At 36.1% G+C, this 17681-nt stretch overlaps 1 protein-coding gene across 1 annotated transcript in view; it reads left to right on the top strand.

Moving 5' to 3' along the window:
* Positions 1 to 17681, top strand: part of TRHDE (thyrotropin releasing hormone degrading enzyme) — a gene marked incomplete at its 5' end in the record, with an annotated part of 424737 nt that overhangs the window by 113064 nt on the left and 293992 nt on the right. Inside the window, one exon of the mRNA XM_080706673.1 lies at positions 884 to 1010. Coding sequence (XP_080562799.1) covers positions 884 to 1010 — 127 coding nt within the window. The remainder of the gene's footprint in view (positions 1 to 883; positions 1011 to 17681) is intronic.

Here is a 17681-nt window from a genome sequence, read left to right as displayed (position 1 = left end):
CTGCACTCTTTACAGCTTCTCAAAATAGATATTTTTTATTCACAGAATTGATATGAGGATTAGGGACCACATCTTTGAAAAATAGATTTAGCATTTGGAAAGAGAGATGCAGGATAACTTTATGAAAGCTTTATGGAAACTAATCTCATTTTAACCTTTTCTGTGCAATTGTTAGTTTTGTTCAGTTTTATGTTTCTTGCTGTCGGCCTTTTTTGGGCCAAGGACTAGATAATTTATGATGCTTGCTTTAAAAATCAATATTAAGTATCCAGATTGTGTTAGACATATGAATTACTTCAGCTGGGTTTGAAGCAAGGAGCGGCTGCAGACAGCCTTCCAGAATGGTGACTGCTTATATACATAAAGTTTTCTATCACTGCTTTGCATATGGGAAATAAGGACAGTTGATTCCAAAAGAAAAAGAAGGAAGGAAGCACAAGTTATATATAGATATATTTTCCAGTCTGGTAATACTTCCAAAGCTCGATTCAATGTTTCTTTAACAAACCATGAATTTCCTCTCCTGCTGAACCACCATATCCTGCCTTCTTTCAGCATAGTCAGGAAGCCATTATACTAATCCACTGCACCTCCATATCTCTAGCAAGCACATGGAAGTGATAACTTTGAATATTTATTTTGATGTAAGGTGTATAAATCTTCTCTATGTCATCTTGTAAAGCGAGGAAATTGCGGCTTGCTCAACTTGGTTACTTCAATTGTTTAGGTTTGGTTCTTTCTTCCACAGTATGCTTTGATATATGAACAGGAGTTCTGCTTCATTCTTGTAGTATCCGAAGTAATTTCTGTAGATTCATATTTGCAGGAAAAAAACTCGAGTACCAAAAGACTAAAGTAACTTTTATATATTTTTTTTAATTAGGTACGATTATATGCAAGACCTGATGCTATCAGAAGAGGATCCGGGGACTATGCTCTCCACATTACAAAGAGATTAATAGAATTTTATGAAGACTACTTTAAAGTGCCCTATTCCTTGCCAAAACTAGGTAAGAATTTTCTTTGCTCTTTTGTTGAAAGGGCTTCTTGAAGGTGGAACTTCTTCATATATTTAAAACACCCAGAAGCATGAAAATCCAGAGGTTTATGCTTTTAGAGATGATGAACACAGAAAATAATTTCTACTGAAGAGGTAAAGTAAAATTTAGTGTTCCTGGAGTCTTGCCAATAAGTGCTTGTGGGAATTAAGAAATCTATTATTGTAAGTTTAGGATGCCAAAAGATAAACCAGGTGCCAACATCACATTTATTTTCCCCCAACTACCATGTAGGTAGGTAAAGTTAGTATGTTATCCACATTAAGGGAACTGAGACCCAGAAGGGGTTTCATTCATCTAAACAGCCAACAAGTGAAGCAGCTGGGACTTCAAACTAGGTCTTGATGACTTCCAGAGCTCTTCAGTATTTTACATAGAGAATGCACTCATGTGTAGTTTCTCATTCCAAATTCTCAGATGTCAGATCTTAGTGAATTACTTACCACTTAAATCATTTTTGTTCATTCTTATGTCTAGTACAAGTATAAGTTATAGTAAATAGAATAAAAGAAGAAGAGAAACTTGGTAATAATGACAATTGTGTACTCTGAATGTTTTTCTATTTCTCTTTTTAATAAAGAAAATGTGTTCAATAATTGTTGGTTGAATGAATAAGTGAATTAATTTGTTATCCTAATTTGAACAAGGCTGCTGCTTTCTCTAAGAAGTGAACTCTGAGGTTCCAGGATATTAGAAAGGTTCGCACGTACATTAGACATGTTGAAGTTACTTTTTCCTCTCAGAAGAGCTGTTTTCAGGTATTACATCACAGCATTCCTTTGTTCTCCCCTCACTTCTCTTCGTCCCTTTTCTTCCCAGGAGCATTTTTGATCAAGATCCACATAAAAGGTATTTCTCATTGGGAAGAATAAAGTGTTTACTTGATCAAAAGTGTTAGTTTGAACCACAGGTTCCCCTCCCTGGAGACCTGGGCCTATTTCATTAAAGTACCTGCCTGCTGTGTAGCTTTATTGGTCTTACAATAAGTAGTTAGTTCAGAAAGTAGATCCAGTAGTTGATATTGTTATCTGTGGGTATGGCATACAATTTTAATGAGTTGTATTACAAAATTCTAAGATCATTTTGAAGTGCATGCTCTTAGAATCAGTAGGCAAAATTTTGTTTCAAATAGGATCTCTTGTTTTGTTCTGTTCCACTTTCTTTTTCTCTTTCCCTTCTCCATCAACTTGCTTAGAATCTGTTACACTGAAACCTCCCTGATAGTCACCCAAGGCAGAAAGAACACCTGACCTCATTTGCATGAGAGGTGATGCTGTTACCTACTCCAGGTAAAACTGGCTGGGAACTTCCCAGCTTGACCCTAATGTAAAATTCACAAGTACTTGTGTTGCAAGTTCAGCAAGAGAAATAAAATGTGGATCTTTCTCTGTCCCCTTCAGACCAGTAATTAGCAGAGAAACTCAATTTATAACTGCAGGGGGTTCCATGTAACTGTCAGCTTGCAGCAGGAAGCATTTCTGTTCCTCTATTTCACTCACAATTGAACCGTGCAGTCTTTCATCTGTAGAAAGGGCTTTGTTCACTGTTACTATTACTCGTTAAGCTACCTTATGGTGTATATAATTGAATGATTTGACTTACCCTGGCATTTTATGTATCTAGAAGAGTTACCATAGCCCATGGTACTTTGTAAAAATTCTCTTAAAGTTCTACTTACTTTATATATCTTTTGATATGTAGACCTATATGTTAATGGATTTATAACTACACTTTATAAATACCCCCTACATAAAAAATCCTTAAGCACAAAGGCATTTTGACAAATCCTCACTTTTCATTGTGCATTATGAATTGCATTTTAAGTAAATTATGTGGAAACCAACTCAGTCTTTATTAATGATGTCTAGATGTATCCTAGCTGAGGTGGCATTGACCCTGCAGATTTCTTTTTCCAGAATCTATTCTATTCTTCTTTCCCTCTGTCATTTATTTTATAAGCACATATTAAATGCCTCTCATAGTCATTTTTAAATATTCTACAGGTACAATAGTGAAAAAATTGATAAAATTTATCTTTCCTGGGTCTTACAGTGTACTAGGTATAGGTAGACATTAAAGCAACTAGTAATGTGTAAAGAACATGGTAAATATCATTAAAAATAAAGCTAGAGCAGAGGAGTAGAAAGTTTTTGGGTAGATGGGGCATGAAAAAGGGGCTGAGTTTTTAAAGTGGGCAGTCATAGAAGGTTCTATTGGGAGGTTTTTTGAGTGAAGAACTCAGGGGAATGAAGAAATAATCCCAGTGGATCTCAGTAAAAAAGGAATATAGGCCAAAGGAATGAAGTAGCTAGACTTTGAGATGAAGGTTTTCCTGGTATTTTGAAGGCACAGCAAAAGGCAAGACAGGAGCCAAATGAGTAAATGGGTAAGAAGCAGGTGTGAAAGACCAGTTATAATGGGATGGCAGATTAACAGGCAGTGGTAAGAACTTCTGCTTTCTCTTTCTTTTTTTGTGAGATGCAAATTTATTAGTCTGTTTTGAGTAGAGACATTTATTTAATTTGACCTACTGTAAAAGCTCACTCTTATAGCTAGGTTGAGAATACATAGTAGTGCAGTGGATCTCAAATGGGGGACAATTATGTTCTTTAGGAGCATTTGGCCATGCCTGGAGACATTTTTGTTTGTCACCACTTGGGGTATCTAGGGGGTAAGATATATACTGCTGACATTGAGTGGGTAAAAGCCAGGGACAATGCTAAATATTCTACAATGCACAAGACAACCCTTCCTAACAAGGAGTTATCTAGCCCAAATGGTCAATAGTGTCAAGGTTGAGAGAGCCTGATAACAGAGGAAAAGTTCAGAGGAATGAAAACATTTAGGAATATATGGCAAAATTCAGGTGAAATATGATGGTTGATGCTTGGCCTGGGATGTTCATGGTGAGATGGGAGGGATCCAATTCTGAATACATATACTAAAACTAGGTAGAAAAGAATTCTTTGATGACTAGGATAGAGCATGAGAGGCATTGAAGTTGACTTCAGAGATTTGGGGCCTGAGAACTTAAAGGATGGAATTGGATATATTGAGGCAGAAAGATTATGGAGGAGAATGATTTCCAAGACTGCCATATCTGTTAAACATTTATGTGGCCCTTTAGTGTCTTTAAAACATTAACATGGACAACTTAATTTATAAATATGGAGTTTGTATGAAATATGGCTAGAGATATACTTGGAGAAAATATCATGGTATATAAATCTCTGAGTCTGGATGGGATTACCGAGGTAGTGAAGAGAAGAATAGAAACAAGAAAATAGGAATAAAAGGTTAAGCAGATTAGGAGTATCTAGTGGAGACACTATGGAAGCCAGGTATTTGTGATGTCTAGGGTATCCAGTGAAGAAAGCATTAAAAAGAACAGTTAATAAATTGTGGTAGTCAAGTTAAATGAGGACTGAGAATGGACCACTCGTTGATGTTAGTGGTACGAAGGTCATAGTGACCTTGACTAGAGTCATTCTCCAGCTGAGTCAAATGGGTGTGTGAACTCAAGAGCAAATAAGGAAGGACTAGGAAAAGAGAGAGAGGGAGATGGTGACTGGAGACAGGGAGTGTGGAAATTGGTGTTTCTCTAAATTCCCAATGGAGAAGGTTCTGGGAATGTCAGGAGAGATAGGCAACTTTTGTTCTAATAATGTTCACCTCTGGGAAAAATTTGCCTCTGCTGAAATGACAGCGCCCTTTCCAGACACACCATCCCTGTTTTAAATGTGTCAGGAGAGGCTTGTTATTTGCCTTTCTTTGATTTATATTAGAAAATAAAAATTGTAATATAAACAAAAATAAATAAGAAAACTTTTCACCAGTTAACAACTTCACTGAAGCTTTGGAGGAGATATGTGTATGTGTGAAGTCAGAGTATTACATTGCAAAATAAAAGAAAACACTTATGATTTAATATTGGCTCCTCCTCTTCTCAAAAGCCACTCTGCTCTTCTTTCATAAAGTCTACAGTACTTTCTCCTCTCTTGAGTCCTTGTCCATTTCTATTGCTAAGTAGTTTAACTTCCTCTACTGTGGACTCATCTCATATTAGCTCATCTCTAAAAATTTGCGTTTCTACTGAAGTGGTTTATAAGGAGGGTTTCCTAAGAGGAATCCAGAAACTTGCTTTTAGGATCATAATGTATTCTCCTCGTTACACAAAAATATTTCTATGTCATTTTTTAGCCAACATATACAACCTCTGTACGCTGTGTGAAGATTTGTTTTTATATCTCTAAATTATATAATTAAAACTATGTGAGGTGTGCAAAGACTTTCTATTTCTTGGTGTTAAATTGTATGAGAGGTTTTTGACAAAGGGGCCAAAAACATACACTGGAGAAATGATAGCCTGTTCAACAAATGGTGTTGGCAAAACTGGTTAACCATATGCAGAAAATTGGAAATTAATCCCACTTTCTCACCCTGTACAAAAGTCAATTCAAGATGGATCAAAGACCTGGAAATGAAACCAGAGACCTTGAAGCTTCTTGAAGAGGACATAGGTCCAACACTGCAACACATAGTCACAGATAAACACTTTCTCAACAAGACCCCAAAGGCAAAACAAATTAAAAGGAGAATCAATACGTGGGATTGCATGAAACTGAAGAGCTTCTGTTCAGCAAAGGAAACTATCAAGAACCTCAATCGAGAGCCAACAGAATAGGAGAAGATTTTGGCCACCTACACCTCCAATAGAGGACTGATATCTAGAATATACAGAGAACTAAAGAAACTCAACACTAAGAAAACAAAGCACCCAATAATAAAATGGGCAAATGAACTAAATAGACACTTCACAAAAGAAGAAATTCAAATGGTCAATAAATGCATGAAAAAATGCTCAACATCACTGGCAATCAGAGAGTTGCAAATCAAAACTACGCTGAGATTTCACCTAACTCCAACTAGAATGGCAATTATTCAAAACACAAACAACAACAGATGCTGGCAAGGATGTGGAGAAGTGGGAACTCTTAAGACATTGTTGGTGAGATTGCAAATTAGTGCAACCACTTTGGAAAACAGTATGGAGAATCCTCAGAAGAATGGGAACAAATCTACCATTTGATCCAGCAATACCACTTCTGGGTATCTACCCAAAAGATAAACCAAACTACCAAACTAATGCATGTGTATCTATGTTCATAGCTGCACAATTCACCATAGCCAAACTCTGGAACCAGCCAAGATGTCCATCAACAGATGAATGGATTACAAAACTGTGGGATATGTACACAATGGAATTTTACTCAGCCATTAAAAAAAAGCTAAATTACATCATTTTCAGGGAAATGGATGGAACTGGAGGACATTATGCTAAGTGAGATTAGTCATTCACAAAAAGTAAGAAATCAGATGCTTTCCCTAATATGTGAGAGTTAGTAAGAAATGGGTCATAGGAGGAACTCTAGATGAAAAAGGAAATCCTATAGAGGAGCAAACAGGAGAAAAAGAAGGGGGGAAGAGGAAAATCTCTAAAACACACAATGTACTTAAACATACTGAAGTCAACCACTAAGCCAAGCAAGGGAAGGAGGGGCGGGGAGGGAATGGGGTGGGAATTGGGTAGGGGTTAAATCAGTGATGTGTACATGTATGTACACATAAGATTTTTACCCCAATATGATGTATAAATATAAGGAACCAATTAAAAAATAAATATATCTAGATAAAAGATAAAAAATAAAGTTATGGGATATACATACAATGGAATTCTAATCAGTAATAAATAAGAACAAAAGTATGTCATTTGCAGGATGATGAATGGACCTGGAGAACATCATGTTAAGTGAGATTAGCCAGTCACAGAAAGTGAAGGTCCATATGCAGAATCCAGGGACTAATTAGGATAAAAGAGGATATTCAGGTAACTGAGAAGAAACCCCAGTGGAACGAGGGATGTTGTGTAGGGGGAAGCAGGGAGAATTAATAAAAAAACACTTCCATTGACATTATGCACATTAGTGAGAATACCAATGACAATATCAAGATCAAGTATGGGGAAGGGGAAGTAGTGGGGAAGGAGCTGGAGGAAAGTTCAGTAGGTGCTGTGTGCATGTACATCACCATCACTGTGAACTGCATTATGATGTGAGATTCTAATGCACCAATATAAGTATAAAAATAGAAAATGAATGGGGAGAGAATGAGGAAGAGAGGGAAAAGGAGGCTGCAGGAAGGGAAGAATTCAAATAATGTTATGTTCGTATATGGAGGTATCATTACCATCTAGATAAGATGTACAGGGAGGAAAAATGGGAAAATGGGATGGAACATGGAGGGAAAATCACCACCTGATGTATGCATGTATGTTTGTACCACTTTGAATCTCACTATGATGTGTAATTATTACACATAAAATACAAGTATAAAAAAGAAAAAAATTGTATGAGAGGTATAGAATCTGCTTGATACAACACATCAAGCCTTTCTGTATCTAAACCTGAGATGCATGGGATGTTACTTTAAAAGAAAATAGTAGGTGTGTAAAGAATTATGTTGTCTTTTTTTGTTTCCCAAAATTTATTGATAATATCAACAGCAGTGACAATTTTGTTTGTGTTTATGACATATGACTTACTCTTAAGGTCTTTGCACATTTTAACTCACTTAATCTTTATCACAGCCTTTTGCGGTAGTATCTTTTATTTTTTAATTTTCTAGTTGAGGAAATTTTGAGACTCAGAGAATAGTTAATGTGAGAAGATCATGCAGAAGGAATTAGTGGGTTTGAAATCCATACCCAGGCATAACTAAAGACTCTTGGTATTCTGCTAAAACAGATTTCAGAAATTTTGTGAATCTAGAAATTAAAATACATATCACTGAAGTAAAGTAGATAATCTGTTTGTTAGATTAACTGTAAACTGAGTGTGGTGGCACATGCTTATAATCCCAGAACTTGGAAAACTGAGACAGGAGGATCATAGTTTTGAGGATGTCCTCATCAAATAGTGAGACTCTCATCCACCTATCAAGACCTTGTTTCAAAATATAAAAATAAAATAAAGCTGGGGGTGTATCTCAAAGGTAGAATACTCCTTGTGTGGTACCAGGAGATACCACACACACAAACACACAAAGTAATGTAATACCTATTTTTTAAAATTTCTTTTAACTGATGTTAAAGTATTATGTGTTCTTTGTAGAAAAATTGGAAATTTTAAAGAAAAATGAAGAGGCCCACGTTTTTTTAACACATCATTTCACCAACCAGAAGATATATTTGAATATAACGAATATGTTTTCATCTCGGAGGTTTTATAAGTTAATTAGATGGCAGATAAAATGACTAATAGAATATTTTATTACTCACCCTATTTAGATTTCAATTAATTATGGCAGATAGTTTTCAGTTTCCTTTTGCTGCTACTCTGTAATTTGTAAATCAATGTTTTGTAAAGTGTCTGCTTGATTGCTTCTTTTCAAGACACTGTGCTTTTATGGTGCTTTTATGAAGAATTCGTTACTTACCTGGCACAGCACCATGATTGCACAGGAGCCCAAGTGTTTTGTAACAAGAATTTCTGCCCTCAAGGAGATTGTGCTTTTGTTGAGGAAAGAATGCAGTATTTACAGGAATGAATGAATTAGAAACTCTTATGATATAGAATATAATCAAGCAATAAGCGTTTGTAGGGTAAATATTTAATATCACGTTAAGAGTGTGGGATCATTATACAGTGCTGTAGGCATGAAATGTACCTAAAGAGAAATGTTATCTTTACTTGAGTCCCAACACAAAAACTAGGGATTTAATTATAGGGGAAGGTATAAAGGGAGGTGAGGTCATTTTGAAAATTGTGTGACCCATGAATACTTTGGGCTATTTGTACCTTTTTGATGGGTCATTGTTTTTCTATAGTGAAATAGATGAGTTGTAGGATAAATTGTTCTATTGGAATTTGGGAATAAAATAGGCTTGCTTGCTTGATTTTAATTTTTGTTTAAGATAATATCTCATTTTTTTACTTAGTGATGAAGATAATAAGGATGTGGCAGATGCTGGTGATTTGGTATCTACAATTGGTAAATGTATTATATAATACATATTAGAAATATATGTTGAAATATTGCTAAATTTTTACATGATATTTGTATTGGCTGTTAAGCATTTTACCTTCTGTAGTTATTCATTTTAATTTGTAGATGTATTTCTAAGTCTTCTGTTTTCACCCGTTTTCTTTTGATATAACAGATATCTAATATAATTCATTTTAAGCATACATCTCATATTTGGAGTTTTTGAGACCTTCTTTACAGCTTTTTAAAATATTATTTTCTTACCTTACCTTTTATTAAGTAAATATGTAATGCTGTGTAAGTGCTTTTTTACAATCTAAAATCATAGTACTTTTTAAAATCTTTGGGGACTCTTTATATATTTTCCTCTAATCTGAATGTGAATTCATCCCCCAGGTGCTTCCTTGAACCAAGGGACACTCTACATATCTGGTCTTACACAGGAGCTTTTGATTGTATGTTTTCTTGATGAAAATTAACGTGTGGAGCTTACTTTGGATTAACGTTATCAGTACCTTTTTAGGGAATTGTGTGCAGTTATTTGCCTTCTAGTTTACCATGTATCATAAAGAAATAAGTTTTACTGGGCATAGTGACACATGCCTGTAGTCCCTGTACTTGAGAATCTGAGACAGGGGCATTCCATGTTTGAGGCCAGCCTTAGCCACTTAACTAGACCCTGTTTTTTAAAAAAGGTCTGTGTATATATGTATGTGAATGTAGCTCAGAGGTAGAAAGTCCCTGGGTACAATATATATAGAGAGAGAAATAGAGAGGGGGGAAGGAGGGAAGGAGGCAGGGGGAGAGATGAGAGAGAGAGAGAGAGAGAGAGAGAGAGAGAGAGAGAGAGAGAGAGAGAGAGAAGAAGAAGAAGAAGAAGAAGAAGAAGAAGAAGAAGAAGAAGAAGGAGGAGGAGGAGGAGGAGGAGGAGGAGGAGGAGGAGGAGGAGGAGGAGGAGGAGGAGGAGATGATGATGATATAGTAGTAGTACTAGTAGTAAGTTTCTTCAGGTGACTATCTTTAAATATAGTCTCTTCTACTTTCTGAAGGTAAGTTATTTCTGATAAACTTCATCTAGTGATTTTCTTATGAACTAAAAGAACAGCTATCATCTCTCTCAATACGAAATACTTTGTGTTTCTAACTTCCATTCTGACAACCATTTCTGTTAGAAGCAACACCAAATCCTATTAAAATAGGCACAGTTATTTTAACACAATTTAACAAGGCATTTTATTCCTTCATTAATTATTCTATAATATGGCCATTTAACTGTTCTTGTTAAGCTATTTTGTAGCTATTACATGCTGGATACTTCCAAGACTGCACTAACAAACAAAACATATATATGATACTCAATGTTTATGATGTTTAACATTAATGCAAAGAAGAAATAAAAACAGTAAAGACAAAAGAAATCAATGAAAACAATACATTTTAGTGGGAATGATACATGAGATTATTAGTCCTATAAACAACCAAACCACAAGTACCCTGAGTAGAGAATTTAAGGCAGCCCAAATAAACTGTAGGGCTGAATTAACAAATTAATCCAATTAGTAGTCACTGTGTACAATGCATTTAGCAGTGATAAGTGGTCTCTTTTACTACATGTTTAAAATCGAGTCAAATAAAAACTTTAAAAATTATTACTCTAGCTTGACAATAAATACTGTTTTGTGTTCACTTTGCTACCTCCCCCCTTTCTCTGGTTTTAAGAATTTCAGACCTTCACAACTTTGGACACACTTCTAAGCATGTTTTCACTAATTCAGAGTGTTAACTTACCCAGAACATATTTTTAAAAAGATCTTCAGATACTCTTTTATATATCTCAACAAAGGGATTTGACTTTTAAGGTTAGAAAATCAATATTTTTACTATTTTTGTATTTAGTCATTGTATAAGCCTTGTGCCTTATCCTCTGCTCTCTTTTTTATTACTATGGAGCAAGGAGTGTTGCTTGCTTGTGTACCTTATCCCATCCTCTCTCAGATGCTCAAGACATTTCAGCAATTCTCTCTTTTTTTTTTCTCCTGAGTCTTCATCTTTCCTATTTATTGGATTTTTCTCCATCAGCATTAAAAATATTGTGCCATTTCTCCCAACTTACGTGCCCCCCCCACCTCGCTCTAGCTACTAGACATTTCTCTCCTTCCCTTTACAGCTGAACTGCTTGGAAGGATTGTCTATGTACACCAGCTCCTATTTCTCTTTCCCTGTGTTTTGAATGTACCATGTATCAGGCTTTGCCCTCAACACGATACTAACATTTCCTGAGTTTAATCATGCCTCTATACTGCTAAATCCCAGGGTTAATTCTCAGTTTTCATCTTGAGCCATTAGTAGCATCTGAGACAATTGTTCTCCCCAGCTTCTTGAAGCACAGTTTTCATTTGTCTTTCAGGACTACACATTTTCTCCTTTTTCCCCCCTTCTCCTACTCGTTGGCCATTCTTTCTATTCTAGCCTTTTTAAATTTTTTTTTTTTCAGCACTGAGTATGGAAGCCAGGGGCGTTCTCCCTTGGAGCTACACCCCCAGCCCTATTTTTTATTCTTTACTTTGAAACAGAGTCTCACTAAATTGCAAAGGGCCTCCCTAACTAGTAGCCGAAACCGAAATCCTCCTGTCTCAGCCTCTCAAATGCTGGGATGACAAGTGGGCACCACCATTCCTGATTTAGCCCTTTTAACTTTTGTAGCTGCTAAATTAGGTAGTGCTGTAGATTCTGGATTGTACTCCTACTCTTTGTTACTGACAAGAGTGGTGACCTCCTTTGGGACCTCATTCAGCCCCCTGGTTTGAAGCACCATCTGCTCATGCTGTGCTTCCTAAATTTGTATCTCCAAACTTAGTTCTCTCTCCTCAACTCTATACTTGTCCATTCAACTCACAACTGCATTTGAATGATTTAGGAAAACAAAAACAGAACAACAAAAAAAATACTTTTATTTTTTCTCTTCCCCTACACAATAGTAAACACAGAAATTTCCTGTGGCCCCAAAAGATATGGGGGTTTCTCCCTTCCCATAAGCAGTTCTTCATTGGGCAACAGCTTCACATCCTCTAATTTCCTTAAATTCAAATACTATCTACCTGTGCAATTCTAATACTATCTATTCCATATAGATAGATATGGGGAGGGCTCAGTCCCCACACTGCCTCCTCCCTTCATGCCAAATGAAAGTCCCAGGTTGATTTTCTGTGCTTCTGTAAAAGGGGTTCCCACACGCCCCTGAATTCCATCAATTGTTTTGAACTTTGGTTCTTTGTTTTATCCTTTCCCACCTCACTTTCCTAAACCACTTCCATTCTTCCACTGGTCTTTCTGCTTATTTATTTAAAGTCTCTTTTGTTTCCTATTTTCTTTTCAGCTTCCACATAGGAGAAAGCATAGGACCCTCGGTTTTCTGTGACTGGCTGATCTCACTTAGCACAATATTCTCTTGTTTTATCCATTTTCCTGCAGATGACTTAATTTTGTTCTTCTTAATGTCTGAGTACAATACCAATGTTTCTTATCCATTCGTCTGTTGACAGACACCTAGGTTAAGTTCCATCATTTGGCTATTGTGAATTACACTGCTATAAACATGGATATACATGTATCACCATAATATTCTGACATTAATTATTTTGGAAAGAGACTGGGGAGTGTTATAGCTAGGCAAAAGAGAGCTGACAAGGAAACAGCTTAAATAATGCTATATCTATATCTGAAGTCATCACTACTGGTCTCACTAATACATGTGTGTGTGGGGAGGGTAGGATCCAGAAGAAATCACATTAAGTACTGTGTGCATGTGCATTCGTATCACGTTGAACTAGTATGATGTAAAATTACAGTGTACCAATAAAAGTATAAATTAGTTTGAGTGGCTTCCAGAACCCAGTGAAACACATATTTATTTGCTTTATTATAAAGGATATAAACAAAGGATACAGGCGAAGAGATGCATGTGGCAAGGTACTGGTAAGGGGGCACAGAACTTTCCGGCCCTCTGTGGGTGGACCACCTTCCTGGAACTCCACAAGTTCAGTTGCTCTCCGGAAGCTCTCTGAACCTGGCCCCTTTTTATGTTTGTGGAGACTATTGCATAAACAGGATAGAATCCTCAAGAAAAGTGTTTGAGTGAAAACAGTTGTATTCTAATGCTAATAGACTGGGTGGAGACTCTGCAGTGCTCTGCAAGGCTTCTCTATTGAGATTCTTTTGGGCTTCTTGGGCATTCCTTACTTCAGCCTAAAATGCTTACTTTGTGGTGGAAATGTCGCCTGCAGTGAGGTATCCTCTGACCCCCACTTAAATTACTGTCATGGTGATCAAGTCTCACCTCTTTTCTGATCCACTTTTTTTTTTTTAGTAGTTTTTAAATTATCTTACCTAGCGCTGGGCACGCTTGTAATACCCGCGCTTGGGAGGCAGAGACAGAAGGATCACGCAGGTTTGAAGCCAGCCCTGTGCTTTGGCTTAGGAGACCCTGTTTCCAAATAAAAATGTAAAAATAGATCTGGGAGTGTAGCCTGGAGGTAGAAGGGCTTCCAGGAAACCCAGTACCACCAAAATAAATAAATAATTAAATAAAAATAAAAATAAATAAAAATAAAATTAATTATCTTACCTAGCATGAATTATCTTTATGTATTATCTATTTTCTTTATCACCATACCTCTACTCATGGAAGCTATATGAGAACAGATGATGTTGCATGTATGTTCCTAGAACTGATCCTGGCCCAAAGCAGGCACTTGATCAATGCATAGGAATGAGTGAGTAGTCTCCAGCTTCTTCCCATTTTTATCACCTTCACCACATAGGAAAAGAAAGAAAAGTCAAGGCTCTGTCTATGGTCAGGCGTGGGTGGCACACACCTGTAATCCCAATATGTAAAAGGCTGAGACAGGAAGACAGGAGGATTGTTGGTTTAAGACCAGCTTCAGAAATTTATGAGACCCTGTTTCAAAATAAAAATGGGGTAGGAGTGTGAACTCCAGTACCAAAAAAAAAAAAAAAAAAAAAAGCCTTTATGCTTTATGAATTAAATAAAACATGATTTTTGAAGAGAGTAAACAGAGGCTTATAAAATGCCAGGAAAGTTATTTTTGCTAAATACAAAAGGAAATGATGAAGGATGCCTTAGCTGTAAGCCTTACTTAGCTGTAAAAATCCACATTAAAAAGTTGTTGGTGAAGAATGTGAGTTGGTTTCTGGAAGAAGTCAAAACTTCTGGCTTATTCTGATGGCATTGTAATGGTGAGGCTATTAGGAAGCTATGATTTGTACCTGGGATTTTTTTTTCCAATCTGAAAATAAAACAAGTATCTATTTGTCTATAAGCTCCTTTTTCTTTTATTTTTCTTTGAAATAAGAATAACATTTATTCATTAATTTGACAAACATTTTTTGAAAATCTGCTATGTACTAGACACTGTTCTAATAGGTACTAGAAAATCAGCAGTTAGCAAAGAGACAGCAATCCTCTCATGGGGCTTATGTTTTAATGGGAGAGAAAGACAGATACACACATAGTTATAGTTATAATTAAAAACAACAACTATCAGTCACAAAAAGTAAAAAGATCTCCCTAATATTCAGAAGCTAGGAAGAAAAGGGGTCATAGGAGGAACTCTAGATGAGGAAGGAAAAATCATAGATGAGCAAATAAGGAGGCATGAGGGGGGAATAGAGAAATTTCCTAATGTACAGGGTATACATTGATAAACATATTAAAGTCAATCACTAAACCAAACATGAGAAGGAAGGAGGAGGAATGGAATGAGGTGGGAATTGAGGTAGGTCTAAATGGGTATGTGTACATATATGCCTCTACCATCTTGTACCCTATTAAGATGTATTACTACAATGCACCAATACAAAAATTCAAAAAACAAAAAGTGTTGGGAAGAATTAAAAAAAAAAAACAAAAAAACACCACAACTGCTATAGAGAAAAGAAAGCAGAGGGGAAATATCAGATCTGTTGAGAGAGGGAAGGAATTTGTAGTTTTAAGCAAGTAGATGATCGAGGAATACCATGCCAAGATAACACTTGAGACAACATCTCAAAGTGTGAGGAGGGTCATCTAAAGAGGAGGGTGACTGTATTGGAGAAATAGATGAGAGTGTGCCTAGATCAGAGGGACTGGGGTTAGTGGGAGATGGTATCTGAGTGTTAACTGTGCCAGATGGTGATGGATCTTTTTGGCTGCCCATTGAATGATGTGTACTTTCAATTGGAGCGAAAGTATTGACCTAGTCACCTTGAGCTGCCATAACAAAATACCATAGAATAGATAATTAGACTGCAGGAATTTATTTCCTCACAGTTCTGGAGTCTGAAAATTCAACATTAGCTTTCTAGCATGGTCAGATTCCGGGGAGGCCTCCCTTCCTGGATCACAGCTGGCAGCCTTCTTGTGGTGTTGTCTCATGGCAACGAGAGAAAGTTCTTAGATGCATCTTATTTAATTTTTATTTGGTTTTGGTGCTGGGCAAGCACTCTATCACAGAGCTACATCCACAGCCTCATGATGTCTCTCTTCTTACAAAGGCTCTAATCTTATTATATAGGTCCTAGACTCATGAACTCATCTAAAACTAATGATCTCCCAAGGCCCCATTTCCAAACACCATCATATTGTGGTTAGAACTTCAACATAGGAATTGTGTAAAGGGGTCATAGCAGGTGTGATCTGGCATCACTTACATTTTTAATGGATCAAACTGGCTGCCTTATGTAGAAGATACTATTGAAGGAATAGGGAAAAATGCCAGAGCAGAGAGATACTGCTACTCTAAATCGATGTATTAGGTCAGACTGGTAGCCATGGAGCTGGTAAGAAGTGGGCAGATTCTGGGTACATTTTGAAAGGAGAACCAACAAAAACTGCTATATTACAGTGGAATTTCAAACAAAATCTTGATGTTGATTTCTCTTAACTAGAGTTTATAAGATTGTGAAAACTTTGAAAAATCCTGTTTTTGTTGGGTTTTTTTTTTTTTTTCCTTTTTGGCTTACTTTCCAGTGTAGCTAAAGTAAGAGGGAGAAATCTTTGTACTCTTCCTTTTGTCTTTCTTGGTTATTCAAAATTTCCATTGCAACATAAATAATTTGTGCTTTCTGTATTTTCTAAACAGAGCAGCTGTATTTAGAACAAAATAATGGTTGCAATAATACTCTTCTGGAAGCGAATTGCTTCCTTTACTGGCCATTGGTCAATCTGGAATTAATTATAGCCAAATAACCATCCAAAGCCCTGGAGAAAGGGAGGTACATTTCATTAAAGTCTAGCTGGGGATTACTGCTGACAGAAGCACCGCCAATCAGGCCATTCTAAAAGAAAGGTGACCATTCCCATCAACTTTAGAGCTAAAATAGCTTATGTTGAGATCAAAAGGTTTTTTTTTTTTTCAAATTAGCTTCATTTCAAGAAACTGAAACAACCAAGGGATAGTTATGTAAATTAGGGTTAAGCATCTAAAAAGTCAATTAAAACAAAATGTTCTATAACAGAAATCAACACTATACATTTTCCTTTACCTCTCACCAATGTTATTGCGATGCATTTTTAAATCAAATCTGGAACTTTCCAGATGTTTCCATTGTAAAGATATGGAGTAATTACTTATTGATTGATTATTATTTCTTAGGTCTAGGAGCTGTGAGTGGTCATTACAATCAGAGTATCATCTCTTTACCTTTGGCATTAAGGTCTAACAATCTTATCAGATAATGAAAGATAATAAAAATTTCTTGCTCAAAACTGTGGGTTTTCTGCTTGTAATTTTTGGGGGGGTGAGAAGCAGAGATGCCACTGTAACTTGAGTGAGGAGCATTTAATTTTGTCCGCCTGTGTAAAATAGAAGATGAGTTCTCAGCAAACTTGGATGTGTAAGTTGGATGGGCACTGTGGAATCGTTACCAGAAAAGCAAATATTAAGAAAAACTTCCAGCTAATGGAAAAGTGATGGGACCATTTTGAGGATGGATGAATTATTTTTATAAAATCAACTATTTTTACAAATTTTTAAATTATACCTTTATACTTCATGACAAGAGGGTGTGGGAGGGGACTTGAGTTAGATTAAAACTTTTTGAGAGATTTCAATTGGAATATGTAGTCCTGGTCCACCTTTTAGTCTTAAAACCTTTTTTTTTTTTTAACTGAGAATTTTGTTTCTGCTGCTGCTTATATACTTTGAAATGTAAAACAGACTGAAGTGTAAAACAAACCTTAGCTTATAAGGGAGGTTGCAATACACAAGCAAAGCAAATCCAATATGGTAGTTGTAAATGAAGCCTTCAGGGCATTTCTGAAGCTTTTTAAAGGGTAATTTCAAAAGAGAGGGTAAGTCCCAAATGCCATTTTTCAGTTGGAGAAATTTTAATGGTTTATAACTTAGATTTATTTTTTATTGGCTTTATTTTTTTTCCTTATGGCTTTTCTTTTCATATGGGAAATAATTTGTGAATGACCTGGAGTGTGTCTTAAACAGTATAGAAAAGATGCTTTTTGGCTTTTAAATTGTTCAGCAATTCATTTTATTTTACAGACTGAAAAACTTCACTAAGCCATAA

The sequence above is a fragment of the Muscardinus avellanarius genome, assembly GCF_963383645.1.
Source record: "Muscardinus avellanarius genome assembly, chromosome: 11".
Lineage (NCBI taxonomy): Eukaryota > Metazoa > Chordata > Mammalia > Rodentia > Gliridae > Muscardinus > Muscardinus avellanarius.
Note: the sequence above shows the minus strand (reverse complement) of the source record. Positions and strands in the feature narration are given on the sequence as shown.